Source organism: Pinus tabuliformis, chromosome 7 (genome assembly GCF_031772625.1).
Source record: "Pinus tabuliformis cultivar Carrire ecotype Pingquan chromosome 7, CPIR1, whole genome shotgun sequence".
Classification (NCBI taxonomy): domain Eukaryota; kingdom Viridiplantae; phylum Streptophyta; class Pinopsida; order Pinales; family Pinaceae; genus Pinus; species Pinus tabuliformis.
Window position 1 is genome coordinate 2,054,096,083 of NC_142293.1, and position 23,171 is coordinate 2,054,119,253.

General features: G+C 41.4%; 1 protein-coding gene across 1 annotated transcript; it reads left to right on the top strand.

The window, feature by feature from the left end:
• Nucleotides 1-383: 383 nt before the first annotated feature.
• On the top strand, nucleotides 384-22,924 carry LOC149256757 (uncharacterized). Its single transcript, XM_089455448.1, has 4 exons — nucleotides 384-1,832; nucleotides 2,015-2,137; nucleotides 2,246-3,183; nucleotides 22,825-22,924. Exons 1-4 carry the CDS (start codon nucleotides 384-386, stop codon nucleotides 22,922-22,924), a joined length of 2,610 nt encoding a protein of 869 aa, XP_089311574.1.
• Nucleotides 22,925-23,171: the final 247 nt, after the last annotated feature.

Genomic DNA, 23,171 nt, shown 5'->3' on the forward strand with positions numbered 1-23,171 from the left:
TTAATAATTTCAAAACACTCATTATTAAATCCTAAATTTATATATCAGAGTTATATATATATATATATATATATATATATATATATATATATATATATATATAATAGTAGGTAGGAAAATGAAATGGGTAGTTATTTTAATAATAAAAATAATTTATTATAACATAGTAATTGTGATTAAAATTTATTGAGATTAAAATTAATATATTAAATTAAAAAAGATTATTAGTTTTTTTAAATCTTACTTTTAAGTTAAAAAAATTGAAAATCACTATGATTTTAATAATTGAATTGAAGATTAGGGCAGGACTGTCTTTCTGCGTACAGAGGGCAGAGACTGCAGCGCCGACAAGCAAGTAGGGGAGACCATACGGTTCAAGGAGAATGGAAGCCCCGCAGGGGGAGAGCCAGGGGCCTCCCCCCGATACGGAAAACAGAGAACGGTCCACGGCCGACAGAGAAAGGGAACAGGGCAGCAGAGGTAATGCCAACGACAACGGACAGAAGAAAGGCAAGGATATAGAAGCAGATGAAAGAAGTAAGGCAAGTTCATCAACCTGCAAACCTGTGGCAGTCCATAAACCAAGAGTGGACTTTCCAAGCGAACGCATCAACGCCAGAATACAATACATGAGAGATCACGCGCTAATCGGCAAATTCATAGGAATCTGGCCAACGGAGAGAGCGCTGAGAAGCTGGATAAACACTAAATGGCATCCTAAAGGACATCTCTCGCTCCATCTAGGAGCCAAAGGTTTCTTCACTGTAGTTTTCAACTGCCTGGAGGACCGCAACAGGATTCTGGATCAGGGTCCGTATTTCTTTAATTCAGCGGGACTATACTTGAAAGGCTGGGTTGAAAGATTTAACCCAGACAAGGAGGATCTGACCTATGCGCCAGTGTGGATAAGGCTTTACTCACTACCGTGGGAGTACTGGGAGGAAAAGTCTCTGCAAGAAATAGGGAACGCTATTGGCGAGTTTGTCAAGATCGCAGAAGAAACAAAGAGATGTAGTTACACATCCTACGCTCGGATCTGTGTCTATATGGATCTCAAGCAACCACTGCCAGATACGGTAAGCTTCTTTCATGAGGACTCTGAATGGACACAAGTTATAGATTATGAATATGTGCCCTTCAGATGTAGGAAATGCCATGAGATAGGGCATCTTTACAGAGACTGTCCTCAAAACAAAGCATCTGCTCCCCAAGACAGCTCTGATAATCAAGATACAGATGGATATACCAAGGTTACAAATCACAGAAGAGGAAACAAGAAAGCAACAGGCAACACCAAAGCAAATCCAGTCAACAAAGCCAAACCCACAACTAGCAATAGATTCGAAGCACTGGATAAGGAGGATGAGCAAGAACAGGAGAAGGAAAAGGCGAAAGACAAAGAGATCCACCAAGAACAGCCAGGCGAGACATCGAGACAAGGAGGAAAGAAAATCCAAAAGCAAGATAACTTAATTACCCCAGCAAAAACCCTGCCATGGCATACTCAAGGTATGGATGTTGAATACTCGCAGCCTCATGAGAAATCCTCACAGGAGCGAGAGGATCCCTCACAAGCACCTCAAATTATGGAAGAAGATCCGGAACCCTTAGACATAGGGGAGCTGGATATTCTGGGCTTGGAACAGGCATGCAAGACAAGGAACTTTGAAAAAATAACAGAAAAGCAAGTGGATAACCTAGTTGAAGTGCTGCACAAAGCACAGAAGAAATATTCGCTAGGGGTCCAAATAGGAAGTCCATGGGATGGAAAATTTATCACAAAGGACAATAAGAAAAGAGGTAGGAAATCCACTTTGGAAAGAACAATCAAGGTTGGAGAGATTTTAGTGGAGTCAGGGAGGTATGCTAAACTGACCAGGTATTTTAATCCTCACCCCCAAATTTCTCAATGAAGTTAATATCATGGAATATCAGAGGGCTCAACAGCCCCAGGAAAGGAAGATTATTAAAAAATATGCTGATGCAAGAAAAACCAAGCATTCTTTTCTTACAGGAAACGAAATGTGGTTCAAATCTTTTGGAAAAAATAGCAGTGAAAGCATGGCCAGGGGGACATGTAATAGTTGTTGATGCTCAGGGCGCTTCGGGCGGACTTGCAATCCTCTGGGATGCGCGAGTCATACAGTTAAATAATATCCAAGCTAACAAAAATTTCATTCAGGCAAACTTTCACCTCTTAGGCTCTAATACCCATGGGTTAATAACAAATGTTTATTTTCCTCAGGATACAGCTCAAAAAGCTCAGATCCTGAATACACTATCAGATCTCAGCTCAGACAGACCTCATCCACTATGGATTGCGGGAGGTGATTACAATATGACAACGAGCATAGAAGAAAAACGTGGAGGCAGAAACAAGGCAAATAATGAGGGTAATCTACTAAAAACCTTTATTCAAAATAACTGGCTAGTAGATGTTCCTACAGGCAACGGTATCTTCACATGGAGTAATAAAAGGGAGGGAGAGCAGCAGATTGCATCACGCCTTGATCGGTTTCTCATCTCAGATAATGCAGTTCACCTTGGAGGGGAATTCACAGCCTCCATACTTCCTGTCTCAGGTTCAGATCATTGGCCCATCGAACTGCAATGGAACAGGCCAGGTAACATTAGCAAACGCCCCTTTCGTTTTGAAGAATTTTGGTTCACTCACCCGGACTTTGAGAGGCTAGTAAGATCCACTTGGCTCCACTTCAATCCATCTGAAGGCACCAGGATGGCGAGATTTCAACAAAAGCTTAAACATCTTAAAGGTGTAATAAAAAGATGGAATCACAATACATTTGGTAACATCTTCACAGAACAAGCTTCCCTTAATACAGAAATGAAAAAAATCCAGCAAACCATCATCTCTGAAGGGCGCACAGAGGAATTAACCAAGCAGGAGCAAGTCTTAGAATCCAAAATCATAGAAAGAGCTAAACAGGAGGAAATACTATGGAGACAGAAATCAAGGGTCAGATGGCTAAAAAATGGAGAAAAGAATACTAAATTCTTTCATAAAACGACGGTCCAGCGCAGAATGATCAATCACATCTCTCATATCAAAAATGAACAGGGGAATAAAGTGGAAACTCATGAAGGTATTGAAGCGGAATTCCTGAAGTACTTTGAGAAGGCGCATCAGGAACCCGACTTTAATAGAATGCAGCCATCAATAAGGTAATCAAGAACATACCAAGGATAATAACAGAGGAACACAACAGTCTCCTCCTCAAACCCATTAACTTAGAAGAAGTTGAAGAAGCTATGCGAAATCTGAAGGAAGGCAAAGCGCCAGGACCGGATGGCTTTACATCCAATTTTTTTCACAAGTTCTGGGATTTGATAAAGGAGGAAGTCTGGCAGGTGGTAGAGGAATCTAGAGCACTCAGATGGATGTGTTAACACCCAGGTTGTTCCCTATGACTCCCAAGGGAATACGGCCGGGGTAACCACTAACCAATCTTTTGATCACTGTTTCTAGCCAAACTGTGATCAGAGAGGGCTCTCTCTTTATGATTTGTATCTGTTTATGATAGGGTTTTAGGCTAGGTATTATGCACAGGTTTTGTTTATGTTTTGGTTGAAGAGTTTCTTTCAGGTCTTGTGATGTAGTATTCAAAGAGTCAAATATCATTGGGCAATGGAGTCTATAGCAGTAGGTGTCTAGAAACCTTGAGGTGAATTGGTGAAACTTACAGGGCCATTTGGATACTTCATAGAACAAATTTTTGATTTATAACATGAACAGGTAAAACAAGCAGTGAAAGCATTTAAGAATTTTCACTAAAGTGTTTAAGTATTTCCACCAAACTAGTTATGAGAAACGGATAGATGTCTCAGGGGCAAACTTGAATCCCTGGGAATGTCTATCACTGTAAAAGATATAGTTTAAAAGTGCAGCAATTAAGAATTACACTTCTGTCACTGTATCTGAAGAAAACATGGATAATAGCTTAGATTGAGTTCAGGGTAATCAGTGATTAAATCCTGGAACTATTCTTCTACTTTGCTATTAAGTGTAAAACATTTAAACAATAAAAGAGAACAAAAGACTCGAAAACATGTAATACAGAGATTTAAGAAAGACTTATTGTTTTCTGAAACATTCTGGAATCCTGCAACATTCACCATTCATCACAATGCATCAAGGTACACCAAGCTTCGGAAATTCCATTCACCCTTTGTATTATTTCTCTGAGAATTTTACAGCAAGTGAAGTCCCCAAAATGAAAATAACAACAACCCCTTAAGCTTCTGTGAGGGGTGAATATATACTTGCGATTTTTTACAAAATATCTGAGTTCTAAGTTATCTCAGACTTAATATTCTCACCAACTTTTGAGATATTATTATCAGAAATTTATTACAGCATTGAATACAAAATAAAGGCGTCTTGATGTTCTGTCAGAAGATATTTTGGCCTTTGGGAGCTGCTGAGTCGGTTGAGATACTTTGATCAAATGCTGGAGAACCCGACTTTATGGCTCGTGCGCTGTATTTTGGGTCTGCCACCTGTGATTGTAATTGCTGCTCTGGTGAGTAAATAGCCCTGTTGAGTTGGCTCAGCATCTGTCTTTTCCTTGTGGATTTATCCATCAAAATTCTGCCTGTGCATGACTGTTCATAAACTGGAGAAAATTAGCGCTACAGGTTCTGGCCTGATAAGATTATCTGTGTCAAATTCCTCCATACTTCCTGTGTGGGCAATTGGTGTCTTATGATTGCCTCCAAAGTTTCATCTGCTTCTGTATACTTGAAGAAATTTGGTGGTGTATCAAACATGTGATCAGTTTCATTCATAATAAAAAACAGGTTATCCACCCTATCATACAAATTCTGCCCTGATGCTGGCCCTGTTTTTGCTGAGGTACTGGGCTGTTTTGCAATTTGTGCTGCAGCATGGGCATCAACCCTTTTGATGTAATTTTCCAGGGTAAGCAGTCTTCCTACACTGCTTAATATGCTGGGGAGGCCTCTGTTTTGTAATGCCAGGAACCTGTCCAGGAATTTGTTGATTTCGGTCTGCATATCATGTGTTCTCCTCTCCAGCGTTCCAACTAGGCTTCTTAGTGTCAGGACTCTTTTAACTATTGAGATTGTTTCAGTCCTGTTAGTAATTCCCATGGTAGCTAGTTGAGAGCTAGTTTTGTTATTCAAAATATTGATCATTCTGTTGGCAGCATCTGGCATGTGGCCAAGGCTTGCTCTAGCTCTGTGTATTTCCTTGTTTGCCTTGGTAATGAGTACTATTTGCTCATCCATAGTCTCAATATACTGCCACTGATTGGTGATGGACCGCCCAATGTTACCCCAGAGGACTGCTTTTAGCTCTGCTGTTACCTTTTCTAGTGTGAGCTCCTTTTCAAGTTCAGTTATCCTCTTCTTCAGAACCTTTATTTCTCTTTCCTTTGCAGCCTCACTCTGCTTGCTCTTATCAAATCTTTCATTTACTTTAGCCAAATATTTTTTGACTTCATCAAGCTCTTTCATTTGAGCCTCAAGAACTTGGATTTCGGCTTGCAGCTTCTGCATGTCCAGACTAGGAGTCTGCTCTGTTGGTGGTGTAGCTGTTGCTGTAGTTGGTGTTGTAGGCCCTGTCTGTTGAGGAGGAGGAGTAGTTGTTGGAGGGACTTCCTCAAGATTGATTATTTCAGGAGGAGGCTGGGAGGTTTGGCCCTCTTCTCTTTGCTTTAATGCTGCTTGTAGTGCTGCCTTTGCAGCTTTTGATTCTCCTAGCTTGTCTTGAGTCCGAACTAGCTCCTTGTACAGGGATATCATTAGATCTGTAGCATCCTTTTCCTGCCTTTTCTGGGCAACCTCGTCTGTTTGCGGATGGATGGTAGCTGGGAGCTTGATTTTCTTTCTTAAGTCCGCCATGTCTGCATCCCTTAGCTTCAACAGTTCTTGGATACCTTTAACATCTTTAGGATCATGTCCTATTTCTATGATTACATCTTCCAAGGACTTGATTCTGTTGTCCTTGGCTTGTGATGATGCTCTCTCCAATTCCAACTGAGAGGCTGTATTATCAAGGCTGCTCTTTAATTTGTAGTTTTCCAATGTTTCATCTGCCAAGGAGGCATACACCATTTCACCAGTTTGTTTATGCAGTTCGATTTTATCCATAGGGTGTATGTCTTTAGCCAGAACCTCCATGTTGGTTCTTAGGTAATCCGAGGTAGATTGAGGATGCAGAGTTGTGGGCATGAAGTGACTCATGATCATCTTGCCTTCACTTACATCAAAGGCAGACATGAGTCTTTGCTGATTGGAGGGAGCCAGGTTCAGCAAATGATTGTACAGCTGTACTTTAATAGGATCACTCCTCCTTTTAATGTCAATAAATTGTTGTTTGATGCTTACCTGTCCTTCTTTGTGTTGGCTGGAGGAGCTGACCTCTCCTCCTATAGCTCTATCATGTTCATGCTGGAATGAACTGGCTGAAACCTCTACGCTGGGTGGGCCCATGCCCATTGCTTGTCTTATTGCTATGTCATCCTCTGGAAAGTCATTTAATCTTTGTCTTTTCTCTCCCTGATGGATGGATGAAGTCAGGGGAGTCTCTCTATCTCTTTTCCTGGTTAAGTCCTCCTTTTGTGGGGTTTGGAGGACGGAGGTATCAAAAGTAGTTTCTGCCCCAGGAGGCACTATTTTCTGAGCCTGTTGCTCAGAGGAACTTGGAGCATCAATCACTTTTTCTTGCTGCAAGGGCTGCTATTTATCATATTGTACCTCTTCTTGTTGCTGCCCTTGTTCCTGCTGCTCCATCTCTTCTTGTTGCTGTAGCAATGTCTCCACCTGTTCTTCTGTCAATGGAGGTGGCTGTTCCACCTGCTTCCCTTTATCTTTGTTGGCTGTCTGTGGTGCTTCCTCGGCAGTTTGCTGCTGTGTTGTTGATGATGTAGCAGCTGCTCCAAGCTGCTTTTTGTATGAGAGGGGAACCTGTCCACAAGTTTATAAGTCAGCTTCCTTTTGCATATTTCTAGCCTCTCTCTCAAGTAGCTCTTCATTAGTAATTTCCTCCTCTAGGGTACCCTCTTCCCAACTTGATGCATTGGCATACTGTTCAATCTCAGGTTGTCTCTTGTGTGCATAGCTACCCAATTTATATTTTATCCTCCTGAGAGAGACAAAATGATTGGGGTCATAGGGTATCCATTCAAAACTAGTTTGCAGTTTGAGGCCCTCCAGGATATTGTCTGCCTCTTTCCACCCCTCCTCCTTTCTGTTATATAGGAAAGGACCCAGCTGGCTCCTTACTTTTAACTGTGACTTTTTGTTCTTGCTCTGAAAATGGAGGTAGTCTGAGTTCCCAAACTGTCTGAAATATTCCAAGGCAAAAAGCCTCATGGGGACATACCTTGGCAACCTAAAAGGGTTCAACTCACAGCCATATATCCTGATGACTGTGTGGTTTTGGTAGAGGTACCAATTACCAATGCTGTAGGACTTATTCAAATGGAGAATTCTCCTCATGTCATCAGTTAGTCTAGGAGGAGGAGTACCATGCAATACTGTCATGGCTGGATAAATGAATAAATCAATGAACTCAGAGTATGTGTAAGGTGATACAGAGGTATGATGAAAGACAGAGGTCCAGAATACAATTGACCTTGGACTTCCCTGGGCATTGAGTGGCTTCAAAGGAAAAGAGAAGGTGGCTGGCTGGTAAAACAAGAATAGGTGGTATATATATGAGGTATACCTGAATAGTCTTTCCCTTTTCAAGTTCATAAACTGCTCATGGATTTTTTCTGCAATGTAGGTAGCATAATCATAATGTACAGCTGGGGGCTTACCAGGAGAGAATAGAGACAGCATTGCCATTATGCTATCATCCACATCCTCCATTCCCTTGAATCCTAGGGCATAGCTGATCAAATCCACTAACATCCTGCCCAATTCATTCAAATACTAATATCCAATAGGGGGAGTCCTAATGGTTTCAGAGCCTGGTTTTACAAACAGCTGATTGATTTTAATGATTTGGTCACCTGACAGCTTGCTCCCTTTCTTTATCAAATTCTGCATATGGAGGGGGGTCAATTGCTTGGCAGTATGGAAGTGCAGCATTTCATTTATACTCTCTGAGGTGATATGGAACAGGACTGAGCCTGTGGGGCTGATGACAGCTCTTTGGTTTGGGTCATAACATTCCTGGCAGCTGTAGACCAACTCTGGCATAGGATTTACCTGGGGGAGGTTGTAGATGGGCAAGTTTGAGTCCCAAATCCCCAAGATGTCTGCTCCACTCAGGTGCTGGGCTTTCAACTCATTCATCATCTGGATATTGTATTTGGAGCCCATAAGAAACCAGTCCAGCATTTGATAGTCCATATCTCCCAGGGCTTTCCATGCTAATTCCTGGTGAAGAGCGTTGAGGGGCTTGATATTTAGAGCAATAGGAGTGTCCATGGTTTTCTTTAAGCTCAACAACTCTAAGTAAATGGCTTAAAAGCACCAGCACAGAACAGAAGTGCTTTTTGTAAAAACAGTCTTGAATTTCAGGTATCAGAGGAGGAAACTATACAACAGCAATTGAAATACTGTTTATATCAAGAATCAAGGCTACTGTGTGGTCTCACTATGTCCTTTTCAATAGGTAAATTCCACAAACAAGAGTCTTTTGGGAATGCGCAGGCAATACCTCTTTTTTAGTGAAAATACGGGCAACAAGGCTCAGCTGGCGTTTTTAGACTTCACAATTACAAATGGGGTATATGCAGAGGGAAATGGCCGGTGAAATTATGAGTTTTATCTTTTCTCTAGCTCTCTGAGTAATTTTATTTTCAATTGCAGGCGTATGGAGGATAGAAAACGAGAAATACCTGGTAATTTTCGAACAGAGGTCGTGTACACGTGCAAGGTTGATGCTGTGGAGGTCGCCTTGGTCAACTGAGCAGGTTGGCAGAGTTTTTAGGACGTAAACGGTCATGCAGAGAAAACAGTAGAGAAACGCGCAAAAAATGGGAAAAATAGGCGTTATTTGGCTTAATATGGGCTTTTTTATGATTTTGGCGCTTTTTAGTGATGACGTCAGCATGACGTCATTGGCGGGTCAAGGTCAAGTGACGTCAGCTGACGTCATCGGGTGACGTGGCGGTAAGCTGTTGGTCCATGGGTGATGGTGCGGTGGCAGCCATGTCAGCGGCAAGGTGGACGAATAACGGAGGCGAGGACAAGCGGACATGACGTGGCGATGTACTGCTGGAAAACAGTTGGCGGTTAGGACCGTAGCAGTTACGGTTAAGGCTAGCCGCTACGGTCTCTCGGGGCGGTTTAGGTACGGTCCCAGAAATGTCAGACCCGGCTCCGAGAGCCTTCATTGTGTGACGCGTGGACTGGCCCTGACGTGACGCAACGTCACTTTCTCGGGCGTTAACTATCCGCTGCGGGGGCTGCTCCGATATTATTGTGGATCGTCGGATCCTCGGGACCTGATCCGACGGTGGGCGGAGCAACAACGTGCTCGGAGTATATGCGCGGGCGGAGAACTTGAATTATGGGTTTTTTGTAAGGTTTTGAATGTATTTTGGTTAAATGGAACCCGGGCGCGTTGTTTGGAATAAACGTTAAAAGGGGGGTTTTGGACCTTGGTAACCTTTGCAAAGAGGGTTTAGGGGTAAAAAGGGGTTCTTATGAGGTTTTTAATACAAATGAAGGTTTGAAAGGTAAGTTGGGCTTTTGCAAGGGGGAGTGGGGTGGGACAGGTTCACCAAAGTGACCAGAGGTCATTTTGGTTCCTTTTTAAGAACATATGGCTATAATGCCAAGGGAAGAAGTATTTATAAGATTTGGGGCTTTATACACCATAGTGTTAGTATTATTAGGGGAAGGGTAAGATAGGGGAGCTATATAGTAAAATTAGAGGTTAATATGAATGAGGGGAGCAAATGAAGGGGATCTTACTGAGTTTATCTGAAATTGATTTAGTTTAGAGACTAGATAAAAATAAAAGGTTTTTAGACAAGAAATGTGGCTTCTGAATGAACAAGAACCACCATAAAACCATGATCTCTCCATGAACCTTAGCTGAAAAGGGAATGTTAGTAATGAGATGAAGGGGGAAAGGGAGGTTAGTCATGCTCCTTGCTGCAATTTGATGGAATTAACCACTTTGTCCATTGATAGATTTTGCCTTGGCAAAACACCTCTTGACATATGTGTAATGGTGAAAATACCCTTTCTGCAACCACAACTGCTTACCCAGCTATTTTCCTAGCATTTTTTGTTTCTCCTTGGAGGGTGCATTTGGACTTGCAAACCCTTACTTGCCTTTTCTTTTCTTTGGCTTTTTCTTTATTCTTTTCTATCTACTTCTACCCTTATCTCTTCCAAGGTCCCAGATTGAGCTGTTGGGAACCTTTTCTTCTCTACCTGAACTACTGGTCTGCCAAGATTAAGCAGTTTGGACAGACTTCTTTCTCTATTCTATAACTCAAAATTGAAACATGGCATGATCCAGGTTAAACTGTTGAATCATCCACCAAAATTGAAATAAGGTCATCAACATTTGAAACACTTTACACACCTCTTGTTCTCTAGGAAATATGGGATCTTTGTGATACCAAAGCAGAGCATATTTGGACTTTCCTTGGCCAATCATGAAATATGAAACCTATTGGTATAGGTATCCAACAGTGGCTCCACATGGGGATGGTTTTTCTTTTGAAAGACCAAGGACAGCAGGTCAGATTGCCTTCTTCTTTGACTGCCCATCTCAATCTTTGAAATTTGCTGCAAAAACGTGTCAAAATTGTGTGCTTCTTTCTTGGAAGACCTCTGATTCTATTTGCCTCTTGCTGGTTGGTGAATCACTTGGAAAACTGTATTTTACAATCTAAAACAGAAAACTATATGTACATCTGCATATATACAATGAATCCTTAAGTTCCACTCAAGGGGAATAGTCAAAGTAGTGCTTCAGCATCCTGCCATTGACAGGCCCTTCATCCAAATCAGTTTCAGTCAGACCTTTAAGGAAGTAAGTGTTGTTGCCTTGTACTTCTTGGACTGCAAATGGTCCTCTCCACAAAGAATCAAATTTTCCATGTTTTCCTTTCTCTTCTCTTCTTGCATCCCACTTTAAGACTTTGTCCCCCACATTGAAATCTTCTGCTTTGGTTCTCCTATCAAAGGCCTTTTTCAATTTTTCTTGCAATATCTGCACTCTGCTGAAAACTTGTTCTCTAGTTTGCTGTAAACAGATCATCTGATTGATCCTCCTTTGCATATCATTTGGCTCTGCTTGGCTCTCTTGCAGAAGCTTCATAACCGGCACTCCTAGTGATGAAGGAAATTTGGCTTCTAATCCATAGACTAACTCATATGGGCTGGTCCCAATAGATCTTTTTATTGTTAGTCTATCTGCCCATAAAGCATTTACTAGTTTCTTATGCCAGTTCTTTTTGTTCTCTTCCAGCACTTTCTTTATGTTATTTATTAAACTTTTGTTTGATGATTCAGCAAGGCCATTTCCTTGAGGATAGTAAGCAGTAGAATGGCCCAAAGTAATGTGAAATTTATGGCAGAAGTTCACCATCTTCTTGGATCTAAAGGCAGCAGCATTGTCTGTTATTATCTTGTCTGGACAGCCAAATCTAGCCAGTATATTGTTTTCTAAAAACTGAATAATTACGGAATCATTTGCTTGTCTGCATGGGGCAGCTTCAATCCACTTGGTGAAGTAGTCTGTTGCTGTTATAATCCATCTGTGTTGCCCTGAAGATGAGGGATGAATTTCCCCAATGAAATCCAAGCCCCATTGTTGGAAAGGTCTTTCTGTTGCAATGGGCTTCAAAGGAAGTGGCAGCAACTGTCTTTTGCCTTCAAACAGTTGGCATTTGTGGCATGAGGTTGTAAATTTCTTAATATCAGAGAACATGGTGGGCCAGTAATAACCAGCCCTCAATATCTTGTCCACAGTGGACTTCCAGTACAAATGTCCACCACAGTCTCCAGCATGGAAATCTTGCATGATATTGTTAGTTTCATTCTCTATTAGACAGTGCAGCAATATACCTTCATGGTTTTTCCAAAGTAAATTTCCATCTATCACACAAAATCTAGATGTTTTCATTTTTAGAAACCTACACTTAGTTCTGGACAGTCCTGGGGGAGCACACAGGTTTTGTAACACATAGCAGATATCAGAGTACCAAGGAGATTGTTCAAAGGCTACATTGATCTTTGGAGTCGCCAGCTCTGTTTCACTGTCCAGTTGGTTGATATCTAAGGCTTGGAAATTTGCTTCTGTCATTAATTTGGCCAAACCTTGCCCTTTTATCAGCTTTGTAGGCTTTATTTCAATGTCAAATTCTAGTATATTGGCAATCCATTTTCCTCTCCTGCCCTCTAAGTTTTCTTGGGTGAGAATGTCTTTGACAATAGGACTTGGTACATAAGCCACAACATGGGAGTAAAGGATGTAAATCCTAAAGTCTTTAATAGCTTTGATCAAAGCATAAGCTTGCTTCTCCATAATTTGATACTTTAGTGGGGCATCTCTAAGAGCTCTGCTGAAAAAGGCAATAGGCTTCTCATTCCCTTGGTCATCTTTCTGTAATAAAACAGCAGCAATAGTATGCTGGGAGGCAAAAGAGAAAATGATAAAGTCTCTGTCAAACTGAGGATTAGTTAACACTGGGGTTCGAGTCAAGGCCAATTTTATACTTTCAAAGGCTTGTCTTGTTTCAACAGTCCATTTGACCTTTGAATCTTTCTTTAGCATATTGTTTAGTAATCTGATTAATTCTGCTAAATTTGGGATAAACCTTCTTAAAAAGTTGATTTTCCCTAAGAATCCTTGCAACTCCTTGACATTCCTTGGGTGAGGCATTTGTAGGATAGCTTGTATCCTATCTGGATCAATTCTTATGCCATCTTTCGAAATAATGTGTCCTAAGAGTTTCCCTTCTTCCAAGCCAAATAATGATTTCTTGGGGTTTAAGGAAATGCCATATTTCCTGCATGTTATGAAAATCTGTCTCAAATGTTTCAAATGTTCTTGGTCAGATTTTGAAAAGGGTGTAAGATCATCTAAGTAAATGACCAAGAAGTCATGAATCTCTTTTGCAAAAGCAATGTCCATTGCTCTTTGAAACGTTGCCCCTGCGTTTTTCAATCCAAAGGGCATTTTCACATACTTGAAAGTTCCCCATGGGGTTGTAAATGCAGTTTTGTCTTGATCATCAGGGTGTACTAGGATTTGATTGAAGCCTGAGAATCCATCAAGCAATGATATCCTTGAAGCCCCTACTACTCTTTGAAGAATGTGATCTATTTTGGGTAAAGGGTAGTTATCTTTGAGTGATACTTGATTCAAATTCCTTAAGTCTACACAAAGTCTAATCTCACCAGTTTTCTTTCTTGTAGGGACCAAATTTGAAATCCACTCAGAGAACCTGATTGGTGCTATGATACCAGCTTTGAACATTTTATGTAATTATTTTTCAATGGAAGGAAGGAGCATAGGATTGATCCTTCTCAATTTCTGTTTGAATGGTTTTTGATTAGGCTTGAGGGGAATGGTATGCTGGATGACAGAAGTGTCATAAGACTTTAAATCCTCATAACCCCAAGCAAAAACATCTTGAAATTCTTTAAAGAGATCAATGTATTTGGGCTTTTGATCAGGTGGCAAAGAGGCAGATAGCTTTATTATTTTAGGCTTGTCAATAGTACCAATGTTGCATTCTTCAACTGTTGCATCTAATGGCTGCATCTTTGGCTTCCTAGGGATGTCATTTGAGTCAAAAATATCCTCTAGTGGGGTAAGGCCTACTGGAAGGAAATTGTCTTTGAGTTGTATGATTTCAGCTTCAGCGTTGCTCATCTCTTCACAGTCAATTTGGTGAATTTGCTGAATGTTTTCATTGCTGAAAATGGTTGGACTCAGTAATTGTTTTGCTGTTCTAGGTGACATTGGATGAGCAGACTGTTGAAACTGTATTTGTGATGGACATGCTGACTCAAGTATTTGTGATTGACTTGCTCCATTAATATCAATATTTAATCCTATGAACTCTTGTTGCAAGGTTAAAAAATTGTTTATTTGCATGTCATCCTCAAATACTTGCCATTCTTTGACATTGTTTGGAATAGAGGGTCTGTATTTGACCTCGGCTGTGAAACAGTTATTGGGTTCTAATGGGAATTTGAAGGTGCTGGCAAATGTTGCCAAGCTGTGCGCATGGAGATTGTGGCCCCTTGAAATTTTTGTGATAACAAACTCAGAGAAGGTCTCTAATATTTCAATTACAGTAGATCTGTAGGACCTCAATCTTTTGTCATTGGTGACAAAATTTCCTTTTACTTGTTGAATTACTAGATCAGAGTCTCCCATGATGGAGAGCCTAGGTGCTTGTAATAACCTTGCTAGTTTGAGACCTAGTAACAGAGCTTCGTATTCTGCCATGTTATTAGTGCATCTAAAATTTAATCTGTAAGCCCTGCCTTCTGCATAATCTTTCTCTTTGTTATGTATCCACACTCCAGCTCCTGCCCCTAACTTGTTAACTGAGCCATCAAATTCTAGGACCCACAGGATGTCTTGCTGAACAGGAGATTTAAAATTCTGTTCATGGGATGGCAATGTGAGCATGAGTTGGGGTTTCTTTTCCCATTTGTTTTCTAGGACAATTTCATCACTTGTTTGACAATCTTTGACAACTAGAGGAGGGCTAATGTGTATTGTTGGGCTGATTGATGTTTCGCAGGTGTTACTTGTTTGATCAATGTTTTGTTCTTGTATGAGTGTTTCGGTCCTAATGTCATTGTTTGAGAGGTCTGCGCTGTCATTGAAGAGGATGAAGGAGTCTATGTCCGAATGGACAGCATATATTGGAAAATTTTGAGGCTTTTCTTCACTGCTGACCATATACTTCATGAGTGTTTCCCTGTAAAGTCTTTTTGGTTGCCCAAAGACAGAAATAGTTGCATATGACATATCTAATTGCAGGGAGCCTTGGAGCTTGGCTCCCCATGATCTTGATAACAGCATCCCATATTTGGGTGGGATATCAGCAACTACAACATCCATTAGAATGGTCTTGTTGGGATATTGAACCAGGGATACACATAAATCCTTTATTAGGCCCAAACATTTGACTTGGCTAGAATCAAAGGAAAACAGGTCTTTGTATGGTCTTGTTATATCCAAGTTCAATCTTTCCATGACTGCTTTTGGCATAAGGTTGTGCGAGGCGCCTGAGTCAAACATTGCATTGTGCAGTATTTTATCATGTATATGCAAGCTGACATAAAAAGGTAAAACCCCTGTGACTACTGTTTTTCCATCTACCTCTGGGCCAAACAGTAATTCTGGAGTGTCATCTAGCACATTTACATCATCTTTGCTATTGGTGAGTTGAAGGGATTTCTTGATCTGTTGCTTGTATATGTCATGCCTGGCTAGCTCTGAGAGGGGAATTGCTATCTTTAGCTTGCCAATCTCTGTACCTAGGTCAAAAGGTTTGTCAACTTGGGTTTTGGAGTCACGGATAACAGTCCTTTCTCTGTTCATTAAATCTTCTTGTTGGATTTCATCTTGACTTTGAAACCTGCCCCTTATACTCATGTCTTGAGGGGTAATGTTTGGATTAGGGTGAGAGGACGAAGTTGCCATGGGCTGTTGTAGTGGGGACAGTAGTTCAGTAACCTCCTCAACTACAATTTCTTCTGCAGGCAAGTTTATTTTGTCATTAGGTTCTGTGACCATGGTTTCTTTAGACCTCTGTTTATCCTTTATCTTGTCGGGCTGGTTTACATTCACAGTCCTACTCCTCAGTTTATACTGTTTATGGACTTCATAGACAGCAGTATCATATCCTTGTTTAAAGTCAAAGGATTCTCCTGATTTAGTTTGGAATGTTTTGCTTTCATCCTCCTCATGGTCTTCTTGTGTTAAGAAAACATGGCTTTTACCATCCAGACCCATTAAGTTAATTTCAGGATCTTCATTGAGCTGATTGGCTGTGGAAGTTTCTGCATAGTTTTCTTGGAAAGGGGGTCTAATGTCTTGGTCAGCACTTGTCTTTCCTATGTTTGGGTTCTGAGTTCTCCTAAAATTAGGGTTTCTAGGAGGGTTGCTTTGTGATGCCTCCCATGATGATTTTCTTTCAACTGATTCCACTCTTTCACCCAATCTCTTCATGCTGTTTAGTATTGCATCCAGCTTTTGATCAAAACCCGAGGGCTCTTATCTAAAGCCAGTCTTCTTTTCCAACTTTGCTCTGTTTCTTTTGGCAATTAGGTTAGCCTCTACAGTGACTGCAACCCTTTGAGCTTCTGCAAGGGTTGGAGGATCTCTTTCTTTCAACTGATAGGCCATATCAGAATCAAAACCGTCAGGGAAGTTATACAGGGCCAAATCAGGAGGGGGCCTTAAGTTCTGTGGGATAGCATTATATACATTGTTAAACCTAGCACAATATTCCAAAACTGTTTCTTGGGGACCTCTTTTAATAGTGGTGTATTCACCAAGTATGTGGAGTGGGTCTTTCTTTTTCTCCCATCTATTGGTAAACTCTTGGTACAGGTCCTCAGGGGTTACAATGGAGTTTGCATTTAGGGATCTAAACCAAGTTCTAACATCCCCAGTTAAGCTTTGGACAAAAATTCTCATCCTGACACTGTCATCATCTATTTCATAGGTCTCAAAGTGGTCTTGCATCTTCTTAGCATGCTGGACAGCTGTCAAAGGGCCATGGGAGTCAAAAAATGAGATTTTGGTTTGGTAGTCTTGGGGTAGGGCTGGAGCATTAGCTGGTATCTGTAGAGGTGCATACCTGTTAGCCATGTTTATGAGGTTTAGAGGGTTAACAGGAACAAATGGAACAACAGGGATCACAGGTGTAACAGGGTTAATGGTATGGGTAACAAGCGGGGAACTGGTTGAAAGAGTATGTGCAGATGGTGAAGATGGGAGAGGAGGGCTTTGAGGTGTTGATGGTGAACTAGGGGAACTAGGGGTGGACCGGAAAAGGACTTTGCAAGGAGTGGGAATGAGGATAGTTTGATCTGAACTTATATTTGAATCAGCAGGTTTCTCCTGCTTTTGCTGTCTCCTTATGTTCTTTGGAATGATATTTGGATTATCAACAATGATGGGTTGATTAGGGTCAGGGTTTGCCCTAGTGTGCCTTGGGTTTCTTTTGGGAGCCAGCTTCTAATTATTCTTTTAGAGCTTATATAGGAGGTTATATGTGTGCAAGGACTGGATCAGAATTTTGGGAAAGACTATATATGTTTCAAAGCTAGGATGAAGATTCCCTAATTAGCTCTTCCCTAAAGCTGTCCCTGTATCACAGAAACAGTCCTAAGGCCTCTTGGCTAGTTTCAGGCTTGATGGTAGCTTTGGAAGATAGATAGTAATTGAAAAATTTTAAGAAGTCCCCAGCGGAGTCGCCAATTATGTTAACACCCAGGTTGTTCCCTATGACTCCCAAGGGAATACGGCCGGGGTAACCACTAACCAATCTTTTGATCACTGTTTCTAGCCAAACTTTGATCAGAGAGGGCTCTCTCTTTATGATTTGTATCTGTTTTATGATAGGGTTTTAGGCTAGGTATTATGCACAGGTTTTGTTTATGTTTCGGTTGAAGAGTTTCTTTCAAGTCTTGTGATGTAGTATTCAAAGAGTTGAATATCATTGGGCAATGGAGTCTATAGCAGTAGGTGTCTAGAAAGCTTGAGGTGAATTGGTGAAACTTACAGGGCCATTTGGATACTTCATAGAACAAATTTTTGATTTATAACATGAACAGGTAAAACAAGCAGTGAAAGCATTTAAGAATTTTCACTAAAGTGTTTAAGTATTTCCACCAAACTAGTTATGAGAAACGGATAGATGTCTCAGGGGAAAACTTGAATCCCTGGAAATGTCTATCACTGTAAAAGATATAGTTTAAAAGTGCAGCAATTAAGAATTACACTTCTGTCACTGTATCTGAAGAAAACATGGATAATAGCTTAGATTGAGTTCAGGGTAATCAGTGATTAAATCCTGGAACTATTCTTCTACTTTGCTATTAAGTGTAAAACATTTAAACAATAAAAGAGAACAAAAGACTCGAAAACATGTAATACAGAGATTTAAGAAAGACTTATTGTTTTCTGAAACATTCTGGAATCCTGCAACATTCACCATTCATCACAATGCATCAAGGTACACCAAGCTTCGGAAATTCCATTCACCCTTTGTATTATTCCTCTGAGAATTTTTATAGCAAGTGAAGTCCCCAAAATGAAAATAACAACAACCCCTTAAGCTTCTGTGAGGGGTGAATATATACTTCCGATTTTTTACAAAATATCTGAGTTCTAAGTTATGTCAGACTTAATATTCTCACCAACTTCTGAGATATTATTATCAGAAATTTATTACAGCATTGAATACAAAATAAAGGCGTCTTGATGTTCTGTCAGAAGATATTTTGGCCTTTGGGAGCTGCTGAGTCGGTTGAGATACTTTGATCAAATGCTGGAGAACCCGACTTTATGGCTCGTGCGCTGTATTTTGGGTCTGCCACCTATGATTGTAATTGCTGCTCTGGTGAGTAAATAGCCCTGCTGAGTTGGCTCAGCATCTGTCTTTTCCTTGTGGATTTATCCATCAAAATTCTGCCTGTGCATGACTGTTTATAAACTGGAGAAAATTAGCGCTACAGGTTCTGGCCTGATAAGATTATCTGTGTCAAATTCCTCCATACTTCCTGTGTGGGCAATTGGTGTCTTATGATTGCCTCCAAAGTTTCATCTGCTTCTGTATACTTGAAGAAATTTGGTGGTGTATCAAACAGGTGATCAGTTTCATTCATAATAAAAAACAGGTTATCCACCCTATCATACAAATTCTGCCCTGATGCTGGCCCTGTTTCGGCTGAGGTACTGGGCTGTTTTGCAATTTGTGCTGCAGCATGGGCATCAACCCTTTTGATGTAATTTTCCAGGGTAAGCAGTCTTCCTACACTGCTTAATATGTTGGGGAGGCCTCTGTTTTGTAATGCCAGGAACCTGTCCAGGAATTTGTTGATTTCGGTCTGCATATCCTGTGTTCTCCTCTCTAGCGTTCCAACTAGGCTTCTTAGTGTCAGGACTCTTTTAACTACTGAGATTGTTTCAGTCCTGTTAGTAATTCCCATGGTAGCTAGTTGAGAGCTAGTTTTGTTATTCAAAACATTGATCATTCTGTTGGCAGCATCTGGCATGTGGCCAAGGCTTGCTCTAGCTCTGTGTATTTCCTTGTTTGCCTTGGTAATGAGTACTATTTGCTCATCCATAGTCTCAATATACTGCCACTGATTGGTGATGGACCGCCCAATGTTACCCCAGAGGACTGCTTTTAGCTCTGCTGTTACCTTTTCTAGTGTGAGCACCTTTTCAAGTTCAGTTATCCTCTTCTTCAGAACCTTTATTTCTCTTTCCTTTGCAGCCTCACTCTGCTTGCTCTTATCAAATCTTTCATTTACTTTAGCCAAAGATTTTTTGACTTCATCAAGCTCTTTCATTTGAACCTCAAGAACTTGGATTTCGGCTTGCAGCTTCTGCATGTCCAGACTAGGAGTCTGCTCTGTTGGTGGTGTAGCTGTTGTTGGAGTTGATGTTGTAGGCCCTGTCTGTTGAGGAGGAGGAGTAGTTGTTGGAGGGACTTCCTCAAGATTGATTATTTCAGGAGGAGGCTGGGAGGTTTGGCCCTCTTCTCTTTGCTTTAATGCTGCTTGTAGTGCTGCCTTTGCAGCTTCTGATTCTCCTAGCTTGTCTTGAGTCCGAACTAGCTCCTTGTACAGGGATATCATTAGATCTGTAGCATCCTTTTCCTGCCTTTGCTGGGCAACCTCGTCTGTTTGCGGATGGATGGTAGCTGGGAGCTTGATTTTCTTTCTTAAGGCCGCCATGTCTGCATCCCTTAGCTTCAACAGTTCTTGGATACCTTTAACATCTTTAGGATCATGTCCTATTTCTATGATTACATCTTCCAAGGACTTGATTCTGTTGTCCTTGGCTTGTGATGATGCTCTCTCCAATTCCAGCTGAGAGGCTGTATTATCAAGGCTGCTCTTCAATTTGTAGTTTTCCAATGTTTCATCTGCCAAGGAGGCATACACCATTTCACCAGTTTGTTTATGCAGTTCGATTTTATCCATAGGGTGTATGTCTTTAGCCAGAACCTCCATGTTGGTTCTTAGGTAATCCGAGGTAGATTGAGGATGCAGAGTTGTGGGCATGAAGTGACTCATGATCATCTTGCCTTCACTTACATCAAAGGCAGACATGAGTCTTTGCTGATTGGAGGGAGCCAGGTTCAGCAAATGATTGTACAGCTGTACTTTAATAGGATCACTCCTCCTTTTAATGTCAATAAATTGCTGTTTGATGCTTACCTGTCCTTCTTTGTGCTGGCTGGAGGAGCTGACCTCTCCTCCTATAGCTCTATCATGTTCATGCTGGAATGAACTGGCTGAAACCTCTCCGCTGGGTGGGCCCATGCCCATTGCTTGTCTTATTGCTATGTCATCCTCTGGAAAGTCATTTAATCTTTGTCTTTTCTCTCCCTGATGGATGGATGAAGTCAGGGGAGTCTCTCTATCTCTTTTCCTGGTTAAGTCCTCCTTTTGTGGGGTTTGGAGGACAGAGGTATCAAAAGTAGTTTCTGCCCCAGGAGGCACTATTTTCTGAGCCTGTTGCTCAGAGGAACTTGGAGCATCAATCACTTTTTCTTGCTGCAAGGGCTGCTGTTTATCATATTGTACCTCTTCTTGTTGCTGCCCTTGTTCCTGCTGCTCCATCTCTTCTTGCTGCTGTAGCAATGTCTCCACCTGTTCTTCTGTCAATGGAGGTGGCTGTTCCACCTGCTTCCCTTTATCTTTGCTGGCTGTCTGTGGTGCTTTCTCGGCAGTTTGCTGCTGTGTTGTTGATGATGTAGCAGCTGCTCCAAGCTGCTTTTTGTATGAGAGGGGAACCTGTCCACAAGTTTCTAAGTCAGCTTCCTTTTGCATATTTCTAGCCTCTCTCTCAAGTAGCTCTTCATTAGTAATTTCCTCCTCTAGGGTACCCTCTTCCCAACTTGATGCATTGGCATACTGTTCAATCTCAGGTTGTCTCTTGTGTGCATAGCTACCCAATTTATATTTTATCCTCCTGAGAGAGACAAAATGATTGGGGTCATAGGGTATCCATTCAAAACTAGTTTGCAGTTTGAGGCCCTCCAGGATATTGTCTGCCTCTTTCCACCCCTCCTCCTTTCTGTTATATAGGAAAGGACCCAGCTGGCTCCTTACTTTTAACTGTGACTTTTTGTTCTTGCTCTGAAAATGGAGGTAGTCTGAGTTCCCAAACTGTCTGAAATATTCCAAGGCAAAAAGCCTCATGGGGACATACCTTGGCAACCTAAAAGGGTTCAACTCACAGCCATATATCCTGATGACTGTGTGGTTTTGGTAGAGGTACCAATTACCAATGTTGTAGGACTTATTCAAATGGAGAATTCTCCTCATGTCATCAGTTAGTCTAGGAGGAGGAGTACCATGCAATACTGTCATGGCTGGATAAATGAATAAATCAATGAACTCAGAGTATGTGTAAGGTGATACAGAGGTATGATGAAAGACAGAGGTCCAGAATACAACTGACCTTGGACTTCCCTGGGCATTGAGTGGCTTCAAAGGAAAAGAGAAGGTGGCTGGCTGGTAAAACAAGAATAGGTGGTATATATATGAGGTATACATGAATAGTCTTTCCCTTTTCAAGTTCATAAACTGCTCATGGATTTTTTCTGCAATGTAGGTAGCATAATCATAATGTACAGCTGGGGGCTTACCAGGAGAGAATAGAGACAGCATTGCCATTATGCTATCATCCACTTCCTCCATTCCCTTGAATCCTAGGGCATAGCTGATCAAATCCACTAACATCCTGCCCAATTCATTCAAATACTAATATCCAATAGGGGGAGTCCTAATGGTTTCAAAGCCTGGTTTTACAAACAGCTGATTGATTTTAATGATTTGGTCACCTGACAGCTTGCTCCCTTTCTTTATCAAATTCTGCATATGGAGGGTGGTCAATTGCTTGGCAGTATGGAAGTGCAGCATTTCATTTATACTCTCTGAGGTGATATGGAACAGGACTGAGCCTGTGGGGCTGATGACAGCTCTTTGGTTTGGGTCATAACATTCCTGGCAGCTGTAGACCAACTCTGGCATAGGATTTACCTGGGGGAGGTTGTAGATGGGCAAGTTTGAGTCCCAAATCCCCAAGATGTCTGCTCCACTCAGGTGCTGGGCTTTCAACTCATTCATCATCTGGATATTGTATTTGGAGCCCATAAGAAACCAGTCCAGCATTTGATAGTCCATATCTCCCAGGGCTTTCCATGCTAATTCCTGGTGAGGAGCGTTGAGGGGCTTGATATTTAGAGCAATAGGAGTGTCCATGGTTTTCTTTAAGCTCAACAACTCTAAGTAAATGGCTTAAAAGCACCAGCACAGAACAAAAGTGCTTTTTGTAAAAACAGTCTTGAATTTCAGGTATCAGAGGAGGAAACTATACAACAGCAATTGAAATACTGTTTATATCAGGAATCAAGGCTACTGTGTGGTCTCACTATGTCCTTTTCAATAGGTAAATTCCACAAACAAGAGTCTTTCGGGAATGCGCAGGCAATACCTCTTTTTTAGTGAAAATACGGGCAACAAGGCTCAGCTGGCGTTTTTGGACTTCACAATTACAAATGGGGTATATGCAGAGGGAAATGGCCGGTGAAATTATGAGTTTTATCTTTTCTCTAGCCCTCTGAGTAATTTTATTTTCAATTGCAGGCGTATGGAGGATAGAAAACGAGAAATACCTGGTAATTTACGAACAGAGGTCGTGTACGCGTGCAAGGTTGATGCTGTGGAGGTCGCCTTGGTCAACTGAGCAGGTTGGCAGAGTTTTTAGGACGTAAACGGTCATGCAGAGAAAACAGTAGAGAAACGCGCAAAAAATGGGAAAAATAGGCGTTTTTTGGCTTAATATGGGCTTTTTTATGATTTTGGCGCTTTTTAGTGATGACGTCAGCATGACGTCATTGGCGGGTCAAGGTCAAGTGACGTCAGCTGACGTCATCGGGTGACGTGGCGGTAAGCTGTTGGTCCATGGGGGATGGTGCGGTGGCAGCCATGTC